This window comes from Dipodomys ordii, unplaced genomic scaffold, assembly GCF_000151885.1.
Source record: "Dipodomys ordii isolate 6190 unplaced genomic scaffold, Dord_2.0 Scaffold58, whole genome shotgun sequence".
Taxonomy (NCBI): Eukaryota; Metazoa; Chordata; class Mammalia; order Rodentia; family Heteromyidae; genus Dipodomys; species Dipodomys ordii.
The window spans coordinates 2,007,067-2,025,685 of record NW_012267274.1 but is presented as its reverse complement, the minus strand read 5'-3'; the positions used below and the strand labels follow the sequence as shown (position 1 = coordinate 2,025,685).

The window sequence follows — 18,619 nt, the reverse complement described above, 5'->3', positions numbered from 1 at the left end:
GTTCAACTGGGAGAAGGGGAAGATCAGGCCTTTCAAAACTCTCAGCTACCTCTCAGGAGATCATGACAAGCGGCCCACCTTAGGGTACCACCTAGCTTGTGCCAGGCACACCTAGGTTCCCCCGGTGGTCTTGTAGCGAGCACCCCTTACAGAGCTAGGAAACAGCAGGTACAACCTGACCTTGACACTTCTCTGTAGCTGGTGTGCTGTGTTACTGCCACAGGGTTGGAGCAGTAAAGATGGAAGCTCAGGTTTAACCTGGGCCTTTCAGCAGGATCCTGCCTGGGGCTGGAGTCTGGATTTGAAAAAGGAGAGACCTGACAAAGGTCACAGCTAAGGTAGACCTGCAAGCATGTGTCAGGAAGGAAGTGACCGGAAGGCGAAAGCCAAGGCTACAGAGCCCCTCCCTCCTGTGCACTAACCAGCAGTAGGGCTTCAGGGCGAGGTGTGTGCATTGTACCAAGTATCTGAATAACAGGCCAACTCTGGGGAGAGCCACCGGGCAAAGCAGAGAGCATGCTAAACCCACTGTAGAACTTTTTGATACAGACGTGGAGCTTCTCTAAGAGAAAAATCTATTAATAAATGAGACTAATGAAATAATTTTTAAAAATTAACGAATAGAAGTGATTAAAGACAAAAATAAATATGTTGAGGACAAAGAGAAGCCAAAGCTGCACACTTTAACATGAATGTGTGTAAATGGGGTTTTGGTTTTTACTGCCCTGGCCCCCTGCCCTCAGGCTTGGCAGGGTAGCAGAAGCCGCCCCAACACCGGGCCCCGTGAATGGAACACGTCTCCAGCAGAACCACGGCTCCCAGTACTGGTCACTTGCCGGGCAGTCCAGTCCGGGCTTCCCCGGCCTCTCTCAGGCTCCAGCATACTGGCACTGTCTTTGGAACTGGCAGGGGGGCAGCTACCTTGCCATTTTGGTGCTGCTTGTTAGTCTGGCCCTCTCTGCCTGGAGACCACAAGGTGCTCACTGCCCACTGCCCGCTGCCCTCCTGAGGCCTACCTGCAAGCCCTACTCTTGGTGTGGAAGGAGCTCCAGGAGCCATTCATCTGTGTGTGATAGATACCTGACCAATACGGAGGCAGAGACTTGGCCACAATATGGTAAAGAAATAAGACAAGGTAAAAATCAAAATAGAAAACAAAAAAAGACATTGTCGTTGCTCTGTCGTCTATATATAGGTCAGCTGCCAGGGGAAAACAGCAGCACCAAGAAAGTAGACTGGCTGTTTGATTTCCGCCTGGGCCAGCCCTGAAGCACATCTATGGGAAGGTGTTGGCTGTGACCATGAGACCAGCTCCACCCATGCGTGAGGCCTGACAGTTCTACCTGCTGAGAGGAGGCCAGAGCAAGTCCCACCCATCCGCACAGGCCCCACGGTACCCCCACGAGATGGCCGTAACTGATGCTGTGCTGGGTCGTAAGTGAGACAAAGAGGACGTGGCCCTTCGTGCTGCCCGCTGCGACCTACACTCTGCTTAGAGGGATCGATATGGCCCAGGCCCCGTGGAGCCTGTGCATGAAAAATGGAAGCAGGCCCAAGAGTCTGCAAGAAATACTAACTCCAGCCACGAAGGCCACTGTGGGGTAGCCTGCGGGGGCCATCCTCCCTGGGCAGCCAGAGGGGTGGGAGACAGCGTACGTCCGTGAAGGACTGATACACACATGACATCCCTGCCAACGTGTGAGCCCCCTGACGGAGACAGAGCCCACATCCAAGCGAGAATCGCTCACTAACCCATGCAAGGCGTCAGGCACTTCCGCTTGCTGCTCAACTCTGTGGTGGGGCATGGACAGCCCCTGATCAGTCATAAGCAAGCAACAATGTTAACTTTCTTATAACTAATCCGAGAACTCAACCAGCAACTCTCTCCTTTGCAGTTGAAAATCCTCCATTGCCATGAGGAACAGGACCTCACCCGGGTCCAGGAACTGCCTAGCAGCTTGGCGTTGAACTCGGGAAGTCAGACACCACAGAACTTGAGGGGAGGAAGAGGAAGCTATAGGAGAACATTCTGGAATGTGCCCTTTCCAAAGGAGGCTAAAGACCTCCAGTAAAACCAAAAGGTTCCACCACCATTTCCTCCCTCTCACTAAGGCCAATCCCACAAAGACGTTCAGCATGGCTGAGTCAGCAAAGCACAGCTCATTCAGGTTGTGGTGGTGAGCCAGAACGAGAACCGGTAGCGTGGAAACACCAGGTCATTTTTAAGGCATTCTGTTTACCCTACTCTACCAAATGACCCAAATCTGGTTTGCTACTATCCCTCGGAAGACTGAAAGTCGCCCTCCGAACAAGGGCAACACCAAAGAATTCCAGTTCCCCAGAAGAGCCGTCGCGGGCACACGCGGCAGGCATACCTGAAACCGCCGCATATCCCGAGGGTTGCCTGCATTCTTCAAACAGTTCTGATTGCACTTGAGGAAGAACTTCAGAAAGAACCTGCAAACACACAGAGAGCATTCCGTTAGGGTTTAATCACACGAGAGACTCTCGTGTGACTCCACTCCAGCAAAGGACGCCCCCCCACGGTGGCAAGTTTCCTGTAGGGGGCAATGTTGAGGGAAGCCAAGGCACAGGTGGGCAGGGCTCTGGTCCATCCGCCTATGTAAGATATCCCTGTGTAACAGAGTGACCCTCACAGTTGTCTAACACTGTGGATTTCCAAGCTCCATAATAACATCTGTGACTTTCGGACAGGCCATTTCAGACCTGGGTCTTTGCATGCGTGACAGACTGACCATTAACCACCCTCTATAGGGAAGCCAGCTTCAGCCAGTAAAAATGCAAGATGCCTAATTAAATGTGTATTTTGGACAAACAACCCATGATTTTTTTTGTTTGAGAATAGGTATGCCCCAAAACAAATCTATACTTTAAAAAAAAAATGCTGTTTATGGAGATTGACCCTTCACTGGCTCTGTGCCACCTCAGCTGGAAAGCCCAGCTCAGCTGGGGCCAACCCAGCCTGGGCACACACATGTCATAAAGACAGATCCTTAGAGGTCACAGTAGATGTTAACTCTTAAAGAAGTGGGTTTTGCAACTACAGTGATATCTAGGTATGGTCTTCATGTGTTTTCAGCCATTGATTCTTGATGTGGTTATGAAACTTCCCCAGGCAGAGTAGGGAGTAAGTAGCAGGCATGCACTCAGGCAGGAGGTGACAAGGCCGGCCCGGGAGCCAGTTCCAGTGCCTCCATGCCCTGCCCTGCCATGTTCTATGGCAGGAAGTCAAGGATCCTGACAGGGTGTTGGGTGTGTGTGTGTCTGTGTCTGTGTGTGTCTGTGTGTGTGTGTGTCTGTGTGTGTGTGTCTGTGTGTGTGTGTCTGTGTGTGTCTGTGTCTGTGTGTGTCTGTGTCTGTGTCTGTGTGTGTCTGTGTCTGTGTGTGTCTGTGTGTGTGTCTGTGTGTGTGTGTCTGTGTGTGTGTGTGTCTGTGTGTGTGTGTCTGTGTGTGTGTGTCTGTGTGTCTGTGTGTGTGTGTGTCTGTGTCTGTGTGTGTGTGTCTGTGTGTGTGTGTCTGTGTCTGTGTGTGTGTCTGTGTCTGTGTGTGTGTCTGTGTGTGTCTGTGTGTGTCTGTGTCTGTGTGTCTGTGTGTGTGTGTGTGTGTCTGTGTCTGTGTGTGTGTGTCTGTGTCTGTGTGTCTGTGTCTGTGTGTGTGTCTGTGTCTGTGTGTGTCTGTGTGTGTCTGTGTGTGTCTGTGTCTGTGTGTCTGTGTGTGTCTGTGTGTGTGTGTCTGTGTGTGTGTGTCTGTGTGTGTGATGAAAACACCCTTGTGTTGTCCTCCCACTCCTGCAAGCTCAGTGACAATGGGGATGAGCTGGCTCTGTGGGAGGGATGTGCCCGGGGCGGCACGGCTTGCTACGCCCAGCCATGGGAACAGAGGCCCTCGGCCCTGCACAAGATGTGCATCTGCCTGCAGAGGCCACGGCACCTGGGTTAAGGGCGGGCCCTGCTCTCCTCAGTGTCCTGTCCGGCAAGGCTACACACAAACCCACTGCGTCTTCCCAAAATTCCATGTGACCACTTGTCGGTGGTTCAAGTTTTATCAAGTTCTCCACGAGTTCCACCTCTCATGTCCAAGAGTCCATGCTGGCAAATCTTATTTCTTAAAATATGAGAAAATAAAAGAAAAGACTCCATCGACCTAAGACTCGTTTCTCTAATGGCATTTCCAACACATCCTAGAAGACTCCAGCCTGGCAGAAGAAAATCCCACTGATGGTGAAAGAAGAGTGGCCGTTTAATTAAATTTTCTGACATACCCTGGTCCTCACTATTTTAGGCTAGAATTTACATCTTTTATTAACTCACCTCACCTCTACACTTAGCTCACAATGCTCTTAACACCATCTGCCATCAGCTGGAGCAAGTCACTTGATATTCCACCCACCAATTTTTCCTAACAACCACTGCGCAATTAAACTCCACGCGTTCTGCAGCGAGGTAAATTAGGCGCACCTGCGGCCACCCTGCATTTGAACTGCATCAGAAAGGGCCTAACAAGGTGAGGGCGCCACAAAGTTATCGTCCTGTCAGGCAATTAGGTTTTCACTTCAGGGACAGCCACCCGGTGCAATTATCCCCCACATTACCACCCGGCTAATCTTCTGAGCAGGCGCCGGCCGAGAAGCTGCTCATCCGCAAAGGTACCTGCACGGGGGCCCACCACGGTGGCTTTTTTCGTGAAATGAAAGATTTCTACTCCCCCCTCCACCCCCTAGCCCCGACCCCTCCTCAACTCCAGAGGAGGTTGCTTTAAATTTCTTGGTGTCTTTTTAGCCCGTTTGTCCTTTTACCACCAAGACAGCCAAGCAGTCTGAAGGTATCCTGAACAGCCCTGCAACAGCCCTGAGAGCCGGACTTGGGCATCCTGGGGTCCTAACGAACATCAGCTTGAGACCACAGAACAAACACGGGGGACGAACCCTAAACCCACTGAGAATGATGGGGTTCGAGAAGCAGGCACACATATGAACATGTGTTCACCCATAGTCCCTCCCCTGCCCTCTCTCTCTCTCTCTTCTTCTTTCCAAACTGCAATGTCAGTGGAAGCACCTGAGGTCTGCAGTGAGCATCGGTGGGGTGCAGGACCCTTGTCAAGAACTCTGCTCCTGATGACACAAGGGTAAACAAACAACGCCCAAGTCACTGACTCCGCCCAGGTCGGGGAGAGCGCTGCTGGTGCCTTTGGTTTTGTTTTTTGTTTCTAACTCCTCTTTAATGAAGGAGTTCAATGCAGCCCTCGTGGGTGGAGGGGCGGCACTGGCAGCCTGGCACCGCGCTCTCAGTGGATGGGCTTCCACCAGGAAAATGTTCCGCAAGGTGCACCAATGTGGTGTTTGGGGAGGAGGGGAGGGGATAGAAAATTGAATGCCCGACATGTGACGTTAAATGGTAATTCTCATCCTTTACTCAATTACCCTTTAATTGGCTTTTTCCTAAGAAATATCTGACAACCACTTTACATATCTCACTTTCAGAGTCTAGTACACAAAGGATTTAATTCTCTTGTTATGAAAGGAAAAATCCTTCCTATGTCAGAAAATCTTTGGCACCAATAAACTCTTTATTACTGCTAACCGTGGATTTGCTGCCTGATCGCAAAGAGGTGATAAAAATTCTAACCTGTCATTAGTACATTATGCTTAATTGTGTACGGTGTTTCTCTTACATCTGCCGGCCCGACACCAAAATGACCATTATGTGTACTAATTCCCTGACCCTATCTTTATTTCCCTAAAGAGTCATCATCTTTCACAGTAGGCACGAGAGTAAATCAAGCTTGAAATATGGGCTTTATTTACTTGTTTCTCGCAGGCAGAGGGGAAGACAGCGGCTAAAGACAAACTGCCCCACACCCCTGCTCCCTGGTGGTATTCCACTTGGAGCAGCTCGTGAGATCCGGGAAAGTTCTCGGGACGGTCAGCAGGAGGGAAAGTGGGATCCTGCCTCTCTGGAAGTGGGGTTCCCTCTTCGGCAGCCAGCAGAAGCCCTGGGCCAGGCGTTCTTGATGCCTCTCAGGAGGACTGGTCCTGGAAGGCTCTCTCCACCTCCTCAGAGTCCTATGGCAATGGGCTGGGACGCATCGGGCCCTTGCCTGGGAGGGACAGACAAGGGAGGAGGGGCAGAGAGCCAGTCCTGATCACCTGGGTTCATGCTGGAAATCCTCAGACCTGCCTTCCTGCTGAGACAATTCGGCTGCAATGGAGCCCTGGCCGCCTATATCCAGCGAAGAAAGTTGGGAATGTTGTCCCGGTGACATTAGTATCGGCTCCCAGCAAGCAAATCGGGAGCTAACGTAAGCACGGGGCAACCGAGGGATGAAGGTATTTCAAACGACACTAGAACAGATAACGGTATCTGCCAATTTCGCCAGAGCCCAGTGTCGGTATCACAGGATAAGGGCAGGCCCCTACGGCAGTAACTAATTTCAAAGTCTGTTCCGTTTCTGTGTGTTTAAGCTATGAATTAGTTCATTTATATTTACTTTTATGAAGCTGATTAACCAGAGCTTCTCTATCTGATGAAAATCATTTTAATTGTAGTGTTAGGCTCCTGTGTAATATCCATTACATTATGAACTGTTTAAATTCTACATGGGTATTGTGTAAATTGGCCCTTTGTGAGCCAGTAGGCAATTAGGACCAAACAGCCCTCCTTTAAATGGCTACAGAACTTTGTGGTGTTGTTCAGGACAATCAGAGACAAAGGAGGCTGTTTAATTGTAATTTAATGGAATATCAAGGAGTCCGTGGCATTAGACGCTGGCAACAGAGAGCAGGAGAGAAAAATTAACTGCAATTATGTTTGATTAAAGCTATCCTTCTCAATAATCAGCGGTCCTGACAGACCATGGGGCTCTAGTGAGCTCCAGGATGGCAAAAGGTGTTGAGCAATATTAGGGCCAATAAAGGGGATATTAGCATAGCTAATTACAGCCCTGCAAAACCTGTAAAGGGGGCCTCTGTGTATTGTAATGTGTGAAATAATTGGCTGAGGCCGTTATCAATTACATAAGGAATGAATTTGGTTTGTCAGAAAAAAGCTGATGAGATGCATCCCTGACACGGTCCGGTCCTTCCTCCTCCCAGGCAGCTCGGAGCTCAGCCCTTCCATCAAGGATTGCAGCCGCCAGTGGCCAAGCCACTGATAAAACTGTCCTGCCAGCAAGCGTTAGGTAATTAATACAAGTCATCCTCACCACCCGCCCTGACACTGCTGTTTTTACCTAACTGAAGCCACTAATCATGCAATAATGATTTCTTTCCCTCTGGTCAAAGGAGAAATAGATCGTCTCCTTAGAAATGCAGCGGGCTTCTAGGGCGCACCCTGGTGACTGAGGAGCAACACGGAACTTGGAGCCGTTTTGATTGTGTGCGTCTTGCACGTGGCGCTCTCTCGCTCTCTCGCGCTCTCTCTCTCTCTCTCTCTCTCTCTCTCTCTCTCTCTCTCTGGCCTGCCATTCCCCGCCTCTCTGCAGGGATTTATTTTTGGTTTCTGACTGGTTGGTCTACACTGTCCCAAGCCTGGTTTGCCAGGGCTTGGAGACTGAGCCACGGAGTGCCGCGAGGCATGACCTCGGCTGGTGGCTCCTCCGGGTGACTGTGAGGTGCTCCGGCCTCTCCAGCAGGTTAAGTGGCCGCACTCACGGAAAGAGCTGCGGCTTCTCACAAATCCTCCTGCGCCCCACGCCAGCCCCGGCTGATCCTGCCTCGGGCCCTCAAGTCGCAGGGAATACGGGCAATCCCAGTCAGGAATGAAACAAATCTAAGGTGTCCTTCACAGGATGGGGCAGGGGAGGGGCTCGCTTTTCAGTTTAAACGTGGATCTCTTAATAAGCAGCATGCCCAGAGGAGAGTGGGCTAAGCCCCCAGATCACCAATCAAAACCCCAGCGCCTTCATGTGTGAACCGTGGTGTCCTGGCAGGATGCAAAGTTCCAGGAGGCTGCACAGAACCCCATCCAGACCTGTCTTGTGTCTTTAGGTGGCTACTACTTTAATACATAATGGCCTGGATAAGACAAGGCACAGGAGACGCTAGGGCTGGGCAAAGGAGAACAAGGAAAAGCACTTCCTTTGTGGGGTAAAGAAAGCACTTGCAGCTAGAGAGGCTGCTGGCCCCACCACCTCGTGAGCGTGCCAAATGCCACGGAATTGTTCTCTTCCCACACGGTTAATTTCATATGATATCAATTTCACTTCAGTTAGCAAAAACCATCCCCACGCCAAGAAGATCACAGGAGTGCCTCCCTGCGGCTAACGGGCGCAGCCACGGCTGTGCCCCTACCTGCTACGGAAACGAAACAGTCAAGAGCCAAATTAAAAGATAGAGCCTTTAAGAGACTTTTCCCTGACTGATAAGAGAGTGGCCGTGGAGTGATTCTCCAGGTCCCTGCTAATTACTGGGAAGTCCCTGAAAGCAGTGGCCGCAGCTGTGGTGTGTGCGCGCCCGGTCATCAGTCGCTAGAGTATTGATTACTGAGCAATTCTAGCCGATTGGGTCTGGGTGCTTCAGAGACAATGTGCTTCCCTCACAAAACCGGTAATGAGCAGTTCCTATACACGACTACATTCTGCTGACATCAGATCTGTGCACTAAGACAGTACACAGGTCAATACGTATCGGGTTTCCAAAATGCGAGGGTCTTAATGTCAGCCTCTCTTTTTCTCTCACTCCTGCCATTAGCGATGACTGGGCTCACGTTCTGCACTGCCATACGGAAGGGAAAATCTGCTCCATTAGTCTGATTTATTCTTCAAATATGCCATGACAAATTGCTTTAACACCAGACTTATTCAATTCTTGTACATTTCAAGTTACAGGGCTGATACACTTGTAGTGTCTGCATGACGTCATCGTGGGGAGGATGGAGGGCCACAGGCCCCGAGTTTTACAGTCGGGCCAGACATCCTCTGCTGACCTAACCCCGCCCCTCCCGACCCCCCCACACACACCCCAGGCCAGAGGTTGCAGTGACCTGACCACCACCCCCCCACACACACACACCTAGAGGGACCCATTCTCCACGGGAGGCGTTCCCCAGGCACACGTGACACCCTGCAGGGGAATGCAGATGTGGAAGGATTTGGGAATATCCTCGGCTTGACTTGCAGTTCAACAATTACTGGCCTTTGTCTGGGGATTCTTGTTCTAGTGTGGCAGAACCCGTCTCCAGTGGACTCCAGCTATTTTACCTCCCTTGGATGTAGTAACCACACCGCATTAACAATATTTGTTCTACAGTCGCCAAGGGACCCGCTTCCCAGATTCCATCACTTCTTTATCTCCTGACAAATACCTCACTATCGAACATTATTAGGTTTAGAAAATTAACCCTTTGCGGTCTAGAGCCACGCCAGGCCCCACCGTCCCTCCAAAGAGTCTTATCGCTAAATTTCTGCTATAATGGTTTTTCTTTCCATCACAATTCCAGCAGCGGCTGTCAAGAGGCACTTATAGATACCGTGATCTTGGACTTTTGCAATGATTCTCATTAAAATGATGCCAAAGAGATCTGATGGGATTTAATGGTTTTGCTGGCCAGCTCAAAACCCACTTCCCCTAACAGACCCCGTGCCAAGCGCTCCGTTTGGAGGAATTGGTGTGACTCGCATTAAACTTTTCCGGGTGGTTTTAATGTGTTCAGATAAGTACGATGCAGGTAGACACTCTCAAAAGCAAACGCATCCTGAGTTCCGCGCTTTGCCGGCTGCCCTCCTCAGCTGGCTGTCAGCATTCTAGTTAGTGTTTTCTCTAACGGTTCCTGATATTTCGTGATAGTTTTGATAAGGTTATCTGTTTAAAAGAAGTCAACTGCACAACACAAAGGGAATGTGAAGTGCACTGTATTTACGCCGGGGCTCTCGTTTCAAGTGCCTATCTCTCCTTTTCCCCCCTTACCTATTTCTCTATTTCTAATGGGCGACGCAGCATTGACAGTATTTCCCCAGCAGATCACTAGCCCTGTCAATCAGTCTGTATTTTGTCTTTCGCTGCGGGCTCATTAAAACAGCTTCCTCTCTCCCTCTGGACACTGCTCTATTTGCCAGCTCTGATCACGAAGCTCCTTACTTAAGAAAAATGCCAGCATCACTTGGCTCACATCAGATGCACCCCTGACTTGTTGCCAGCTCTGAGGGAGACTTACAGGTTGTGCAGAGATTACGCGCCTGTGCTTTTCCAGACTTGGGCTTTCAAGCCTCTCCCACCACCCCTTTTTGGGGGGCATTTGAAGGAATCTGAAGATAACAGCAACATTAGTCCGGCCATTCTCTCTGCTACCAGCCACAGAGCCTGTTCTCAAAACCAACACGAAACTGGAGTCGGATAGCTGCTGCTGCTGCTGCTGCTGCTGCTGCTGCTGCTGTATCACTTTCTAGCCTCTAAGTGGGAAAGGTCTTGTTAATCTTTTCCTGCTCCCATGTACATTTCCCCCATCCATGGCAGCTTGCTTAATTAAGAACTATCCTCTTCGTAGGCTGAATTATTAATTTAAAAAATCACATTTTAAATCAAGCCTATGCATGTGTGAGAAAATCGGTGTCGAACCTGCCTATGCCAGCTCTCTCTAGCCTTTTAGGTCCTGATTAAAAACTTATTAAAACATTATAAATGATTAATGGGAGCACAGCTCTGAGTGGCAATTATTAGTTTTAATGCAGGTAATGCAGCTTAATGAGGGGCACATGTGCGCAAAGCCTTAGCTTCATTACTCCTGTGTGTCAACATATACAAGAGAAATGTGTGTACAGGACATCCATTACTTGGAACAGCACCGAGCCCTCTCTCTTCACCTCCCTTTGTTGATGAGCCAGGAGCCATAAATTAATCTCTTTCTGTGGCTGGGAAGGAAGGACTAAGGTGTTCAAGTCACGGTAAGCCCTGCTCAGCTCCCCACGACACTGTTCGGCTCTGGCTGGAATACCCCTGGCCTAATCTCTTCAGTAGCCCTATGGTACTCAGGAGTTTTTCCCTGGAATCTATGTAGATCATTGTTGTCTCTGCTCAGAAACAAGAGCCACAGACACCCTTAGCTGACTGGGTTGCGCTCTTGCTCTTGCTCTTGCTCTCTCTGGTTTCAGGAGGGCTCTGGGAGAGCTTCGCTCTCTTGTGCCAGTGCTGGCTTCACATTAACAGAGTCTGCCTAATTCTTCACGTGCGATTCCAACAGCCTTCTTCCTAGCTGCTTTCACCGTGTAGGGTGGGGGGCAGGGGAGGGAGTGTGAGAGCAGAGACAGACAGGGAGACGCGTGCTCCAGTCCCCTGATGGAGGAGGCATCCGAAGGCCAGGGCGCTGGGTTAAGAGGAGGAACGGTCAGCCGGGGCCTCACTACAGTGTGGAGTCAGGGGGTGCACAGACCGAGGGAGGGGGCAAGTGGAGAAGGGATGCATTTAGGGTGCTGAAAGCAAGCAACCCAGAATGCTTCCTAGGCCCACAGGAGTCCCCAGCCCCACCGGGGACCCTGAGTCCTGGGCCTGCCGCGGCCAGCCTGCAGCTGGGGGGCCGTCCACCGGGCCCAACTTCACACGTCACCTTTTATTTTCTGTTTGGGTGACAAGCAGCTTGATCCGAGCTGATCTCCGCTATCTGTTTGAAGAGTATTCAGGACTATTTGCATCATTTTATCGCTAATGTATAATATATGGCTCTAAAGTGAGCCCGGGTGCTGTCTTGTTACCGAGCATAAAGAAGTAAGGGCAATAAAGATACATTAGTTCTCTCAAGCACAGCGGCCATAATGCAAGCACGAAGGCTGCTGCTTAGAGTGGAGAGGCAACCTTTCTGCCTGACTAAGACAATGGAGGAGTAAAGAAAATGTCAAATCAAGAAAAGCTGGATTTAGAGATGAGGCAGCCCAGAGTGACGCTGGGCCGTATTTTGTGAGACTCTAATGCAGTTGGCAGCAAAGATCCGTGTTTCTGATTCATCCAGGGCCGCATGGCAAAGCTTTGTCAGTCTGTGCAAGGTATAAATAATTCAGGGTGAGAGATGGCAATTACAGGGCCCTGCACAACCAAAATGAATATTTTATGAGGACTAAAACTGCTCTGGAATGAATCATACACATGGAGTCACACATGGCGACTGGGCTCCTGCATGCCAGCCCCACAGAGAGAGGCCGAGGCCTCGTCTCCTCTCCAAGTGTTGACTGGAAACCTGGTGCAGGGTAATAAGCAAACACAAAAGGGGCCGGCCCACTGGCATGCCCACCCCACGCTCGCGGCAGATCCTCAGTCCCCAGAGGCCGCAGCACACAGGTACCAGCCCAACCTATGTGCGCCGGGGACACTTGTGTGGGCACCGCCGCAAAAGTTTAGTTTGTAGGAATTTCTGGATTAGTACTTCAACTGTGCAAACTATTGGCAGGTGGTCAGCCGCAAAAGCCCTCTTCTCCAGAAACCATCTAAATCCTGGTACTGGGAGAGAGGGCAGGTTTGTTGTCCCAGAGGAGATTTCTGAGAGCTTAAAGTGCAGCTCTTCCCAGGACCCAACCCTTCCGTGGTCCAGGCCCACGGACAGTGGCTGGCCCTGGCCTCGTAGCCAGAGCCACATGTACAAGTTCCCGCCCTCACTTTGAAAACCAGGCACTACCGATGGATGGCAGGAGAGTCAGACCTTTAAAGCTTGAAAGGATGGCTTCATCTGTTACATTTCCTCTGAAAATGCTCCTGGTGAACTGCTAGAACAAATGGCAACATTGTTCGCCAGGCCAAGGAGGCCCAGGCCTACTGGTGAATAGGCATTGTGTTTGTCCAGCTACTGATACCTGTGCTTTTGTGGTAGAAAGAAGGCCGGGCCATGACACCAACACAGCACAAGTATCTCTCTGTGCAGACACCAGAACAGGGCCCGCCTAACACGGTGGGAACCCAACACAAGATCCCTCTGAGAAGATTTTCTTTAAATCCAACTCCAATGCATTGTTTATGAAAACAAGGCTATTAGGTATATTAATAATTTGATAAATAGGGATTTGCCCTTAATTATTCATGAAGAACATTTGGCAACAGTAAAATTATATTCACAGAACAGGTTTATAAACCAGCTAATTATAAATTAAGTATGCAAGAGAAAATTGCTAACCTTGAAATTAAAATATTTTATGATTCTGCAATTACAAAAAAAAAGGTAGAAAATTATCAAAGCCCCCATGTGAGCCGCGATACAGCAGGTCTGTACAGATGACAGGATACAGGCCAGAGGAACGATACATAGAGGTGGGCAGGGAAGTTTCTGGCTCCCAGGAGCCCCCTGAAGCGGATGGAGACGGATTCTTCTCAAGAGCAACTTTCCAAGAGGGGAGACAACGGATGGCCACCGGCTTGGGCGGACAGGCCAGAGTCCTAACCGTTCTTTGTGGAGGTCACGGTGGGTACCTCTCTGCTTGCACTGAAATCGCAGGCCCCCGGGCACAAAGATGTTGCCGCTAATCATATGGCCCATAAGGAAGCCCACTGGCTCCTATGCCTGCAGCCCTCTTGCTGGGATGGGGTGGGCAGAGATGGTGACACAGGCATGCAGTCCCACTCATTCCCACTAGAGGGCTTCTCCACCAGGGAGCTGACAGATGCCACGGTGGGTAGCCGGAGGGTCAGATGTGACTCCCATTTGCAGCCGAGTGGGACCCAGATTCTTTTCTGGGAGCAGGATGGTCCCGGCTCCCCTTGATGACCCCACTACTCTGGGTATTTCCTTGTCCAGGGGCTTGATCCACCCGCCAAAATCTCTGCAGCATCCCTCCCCCCCCCCCCCCCCCCCCGCCACAGGGGTTTGCCTGGCCAGCAAAGCATCCCTAGCGCCACCCACATCATTCATCCCTGCCCTCGTCTGGTAAGATGCAAGTGACCCCTTTCTCCCACTTTTCATGACTACCTGTCCTCCCTCAGAATTTATGCAGATGTCAAAAGAGTTCAGGAGGGGCTGGGAATTTGGCTCAGTGGTAGAGTGCTTGCCTTGCATGCATGAGGCCCTGGGTTCGATTCCTCAGCACCACATAAGCAGAAAGAAAAAAGCCGGAAGTGGCGCTGTGGCTCAAGTGGTAGAGTGCTAGCCTTGAGCTGAAGAGTTGAGAGACAACGCCCAGGCCCAGAGTTCAGGCCCCACAACTGGACCAAAAAAAAAAAAAAGAGTTCAGGAAAGCAACTTGGATGAATAATCGAAGAACAGGTCCTGTTGGGAGGGAAGGAACACGGGGCACTCTTTAACTTTACTTTCCCCCGATGCCACTTCTTCAGAACTCATGGCAAGGGCAGAGGCTCCGCAGGACACAGGGCAGCCCTGCCCCCACCCCTCAGTGACCCCCACACTCAGCTGAAGTCAAAAGAAAAACGAGCAGAAGCCTTTTTGTCCTTCTCCGTTTGGTTATGGAGAATCTGGACGTCCCTGATTGTCAAAAGCCCCACTAATGGCACAAGGAACAGAGACAACAGCACAGTGTACAGTGGTGTGCCCGAGTCCTTACCCTGGCCCAGACACACAGATCGAGCCACTGGGGAAGTCTCTGGGAACTCTGATAGTGACATTTTTTTTTACATATAAAATCCTTAATAAAAATGCTAGTGATGTCATCTTTCAGTGCAGGTGCTGCAACTTAAAATTAATACAGAGCAGAAATTTGAACAGGACAAGCATCTTCTGGTTTCATGGGACATGCTGAACTGTGGCCAGAGCATCAAGACCCAGGGTAGGGGTGGGAAGAGCTGGCTTGATACCGGACACCCAGCCCCTCACTGTGCCCGTACTCCTGCAGACCCAGAGAGACTCCAAAGCTGGACGACAACCCTTCAAAGACCACGTGGTGCTGAGAGCAACACTACACTAAAGAGGCGTGGCGTAGGCAGCCACCAGCCTGATTGGGCATGGCTTTAAGCCACCTTCGACCAATTAGTTTAACTCCATCAGCTAGTATCTAAAGTCTTTTTATCATTCGGAATCAACTATTTACCATTTGATAGGATACATTCCTCTCTTTACCTCTGGGATGCCCCACAGATGCTAAGCAACTTCCCCTAACAATATTTAAATTGCTTACAAGGCCTCTCTAAATATTTGCTATGTATTTAGCATGCCTAAGATTTCCCTGTTATCCCAAAGTCTTTTTGTTGTAAATTGCAATTTTACAACTTCATGCTTCTGATGTATTTTGACAAAGCTCTGCTGACACCCTCTATTGGCCTCCGAAGGCAGCATAGCTGATACTCCATGAGCCACCAGAGGACTCTCAATTTGTTGTGAGACCGCTGCTACTTTGCCATCCTCAATCTGCATGGAGAAAGATTAAACATTCAATTTGTTACTTGATAGGCCACAAGGTTTGCCACTTACCATACAAATGGAAAACATTACTGTCATTGCTCAACTTGCTTGCCTGAGTATTTTATTATTTGTAATATTTACTTCAGGGAAATTATGATTCATGTCATATTTATCTTCATGAAAAATGAGCATGTAAATGGAAATCACCTTTTGAATGTACCAGGATATAGTGTAATACTAATATGCTTCATGAACTATAAAATTTAGTCACAGTATATGGATATATTATAGCATGACTTTAATACTCTCCCATCAAGCAAATTTTCTCTGTGTTAAGCTGATACTCTGAGCCCTGATTCCAGTTTGATAATCATTACACCTCCATGATGGTACAAGTCACTACTTGTAGATTTATGTCCCCCCTCAGCTCTTTTGCATTAATCTACCCCTGAATAAGCTATTCGCACTTCCTCCAGTGCACGCAGGAAATTGGAATAAGGTGCAAATTTGTAGGCCTTAAATCTGAACAAGCACAGACAGATATTTTTCACCTGATACCATTCATTTGTTTCAAGTAAATACAGAAGACATTTTTTTTTATTCTTTGTCTTTGTCCTAATGCTATGCTTCGCCAAAATAACTGGTGTGTTTTTCCTCCATCTCTACCCCCATTCCTGTACAAGTCAGAGTTCAGGACAAGGTGCCATTAGTTCCGAGTCAGATGCTAGTGCCACGAACACGGGTCCCGGGGCCCCCCGGGGCCACATGCACCACCCCATGGACCCGCAGCCAGGTCAGCTGCCACCCGAGGGGCAGAGGCACCCGACCAGGCCTAGGCAGTGCCGAGGCCCCAAGCCCACTTTGAGAATCCTTTTGTATAATTGGAAAGCATAAAACTTCCTGGCCCACGGCCTCGGGGACCCTGCTCAAAGGCATTTCAGTTCATTACAGAGGCAGTTTGGAGATACCCAAACGTGACTGGAAGAGCTTGGTGTTGTTCTCCCCCAATTATCCGGGAAATTCTGAGACTCTTGGCTAAGCCTACTCCCATCTCCAATCCTTCCTCTCAGGCTGACCTGCAGCCAATCAGGCTGTTATGGGAGATTTATGGGCCCGCCTCTCTCTGGCAATGGCCTGCATGATGACCCAGGGCTAAGTCGCCAGCGGGGGAGGCATTCATTTCTCAGCAGCTGCAGAGAAATGACAAAGTCAAGTGAACTCAATTGAACAGGATGATCCTGGAGCTCTCTTTGGATCTCAAGCTAGGATGGCTCTCCAGTGGGCCTCTCAGCCTGGCTCCCCGCTGAATCTCTTACAAAGTCATCTGGGGACAGTGAGGCAGGGCGGGGGTGAGAAAATGAAGAAGAGGGGCCTTAGCAGTGCTCATGGCCGTGCTGGAAGCAAGTCCCTGTGTAAAAAGCAGTGAATAATTAATTTGATGAACTCCACCTCCATGGAAGACTCTTGTTACTGGAAGCAATGGCAGCCAAGAGCAAGGGGTGATTTGGCCATTTCCATGTACTTGGAGGGGAGGGGTTGGTGCTACAAATACACACCACCTACTGGGTGAGCAACACTGATGGTCCAAACCAGGAGTGATGCCCTCCTGTGAGCATTCAGATATACAGCCACATTGCACGAATGTTTATGTATGTTACAAATGAATGATGATCACCGCTGACCATAAATGCAGCGCAGAGAATCACAGGCGAGGGTCACAGCCACGAACTAGCTACATAAATACAGTATGATTACTCCATGTCTAAGAGTACATTCATCACTTGATTACTTTTTCCATTATGTCTGCACATTTTATCTAATCAGAAAGTAAGCCTGCTTGCTTCCACCAAGCAGGGTTAAACTAATAAGACTGCTGCTTAAACCACGCCGAAACTCCACATAACAAGCCAGCTTGATTAAAACGCTCTCCCAATCTGTGACCGTGCACTTGAAAATCACCATCAAGTCATAACCCCCAAATATGTATTTTCCCATTTTAGGGGGCCGCATCCAGCGGCCTGCCGTTAATTAGCATACTTCCCATGCTCATTATGAAGTCACGGGCTAATCTGGCCCACGTGGTTAGTAACGGGCCCTGCCTGAATCAATCGCCAGAGCAAGGCACTCGGCCCTCCCTCCCGGCTCCCTCTTCATATTTCAATAGTTCTATGACAATAATTGATTGTGATTCACTCCTGAAATGCACCAATCCCCGGGAAATGGCTTGGGCTTTCATTCATCAATTTCAGCTTCATAAGTGGAAATTTATACAAGGTATGCAGATGTTTAGAGTTTGGGGTAATCAATAAGGAGTAAATAAAGATTGGCGTTCACTATACTCCACTTGACAAGCCCCAGCCTAATGTTTGTCAAGCAAATTAAACACACTCAGACGTTTCACCTGCTCCGACAACGGCACCACATATGGCCCTGAAGTTAAAAATAAGAAAGTGTGCATACATTATCATACATAATGTACAACTCCCTCCATTTAATATGCAAATTTTGTAAAATATTACTGAATACCTTCTGTTCTAAATGAATAAATTTGAATTGCAATTAGAATAATCTTGTATAATTAATGAAAACTGTCAATTTTTGTTCATAAGTAATTTGATTAACATGTTGATAGGACACTTATCAAGTTCAGTAAACTGTTAGATTAGGAAGATGAAAAAATTTGAAGAAAATTTTTACCAGCTCTGACAATTTCCCCTGGCATGGTAAACAAAGACTTGCTGGCAAACTTCCTGCACCAGGAATGCCACGAACGAGCCTCTCCAGCTAACGTGCAAATCACAGCGCACACGTGAAGCCCTGCCTTCTCCTCCATGTCTCCCCTCCGCTCCCGCCAAGCCAGAGTTTAAAGATACAGTTAATTTCATTGATCAGCCGGCCCAGTATCATCTGCCGAGGTCAGGAGCAGGGTGAGCAGCTCTTGGGGAGGCCTGGGCGGCAGGGCAGCACGCAGGCCCGGCCCGCGCAAGGGGGCGCCTCACTTGCACTCCCGGCCTGTCCTGGCCTGAGGACTCCCCTCTTAGCACTTACACCATTTGCGGTAAACAAAGCCGGTGCTTGTTGCTGCTGGCCACGTCCCCCTACGCCTGGCTGGTCCAGAGGACAGGCTCCCAGGCAGGGGGCCCCTGCAAAGGCTGAGCTGCCTCCCACTTCTCCCCACGGCTCGCTCCCTGGCCCTGTCCCTATTTTCCAATAAAAAATGAAACTTTTATTATATAGACGTGGGCTAGCTTAAAGGGAAAATCTGTCAAGCTGGTGATCTGCACTTGGGTGTCTCCTGCAAAGAACTTTAGATGTTTAATTCATAAATCCTGCCATCCATG

At 49.5% G+C, this 18,619-nt stretch overlaps 1 protein-coding gene across 1 annotated transcript in view; it reads right to left on the bottom strand.

Annotated features, from left to right (window-relative positions):
• Positions 1 to 18,619, bottom strand: part of Ebf3 (early B-cell factor 3) — a 125,614-nt gene that overhangs the window by 36,331 nt on the left and 70,664 nt on the right. The window contains exon 10 of the mRNA XM_013021880.1: positions 2,376 to 2,457. Within this exon, the coding sequence (XP_012877334.1) occupies positions 2,376 to 2,457 (82 nt within the window). The remainder of the gene's footprint in view (positions 1 to 2,375; positions 2,458 to 18,619) is intronic.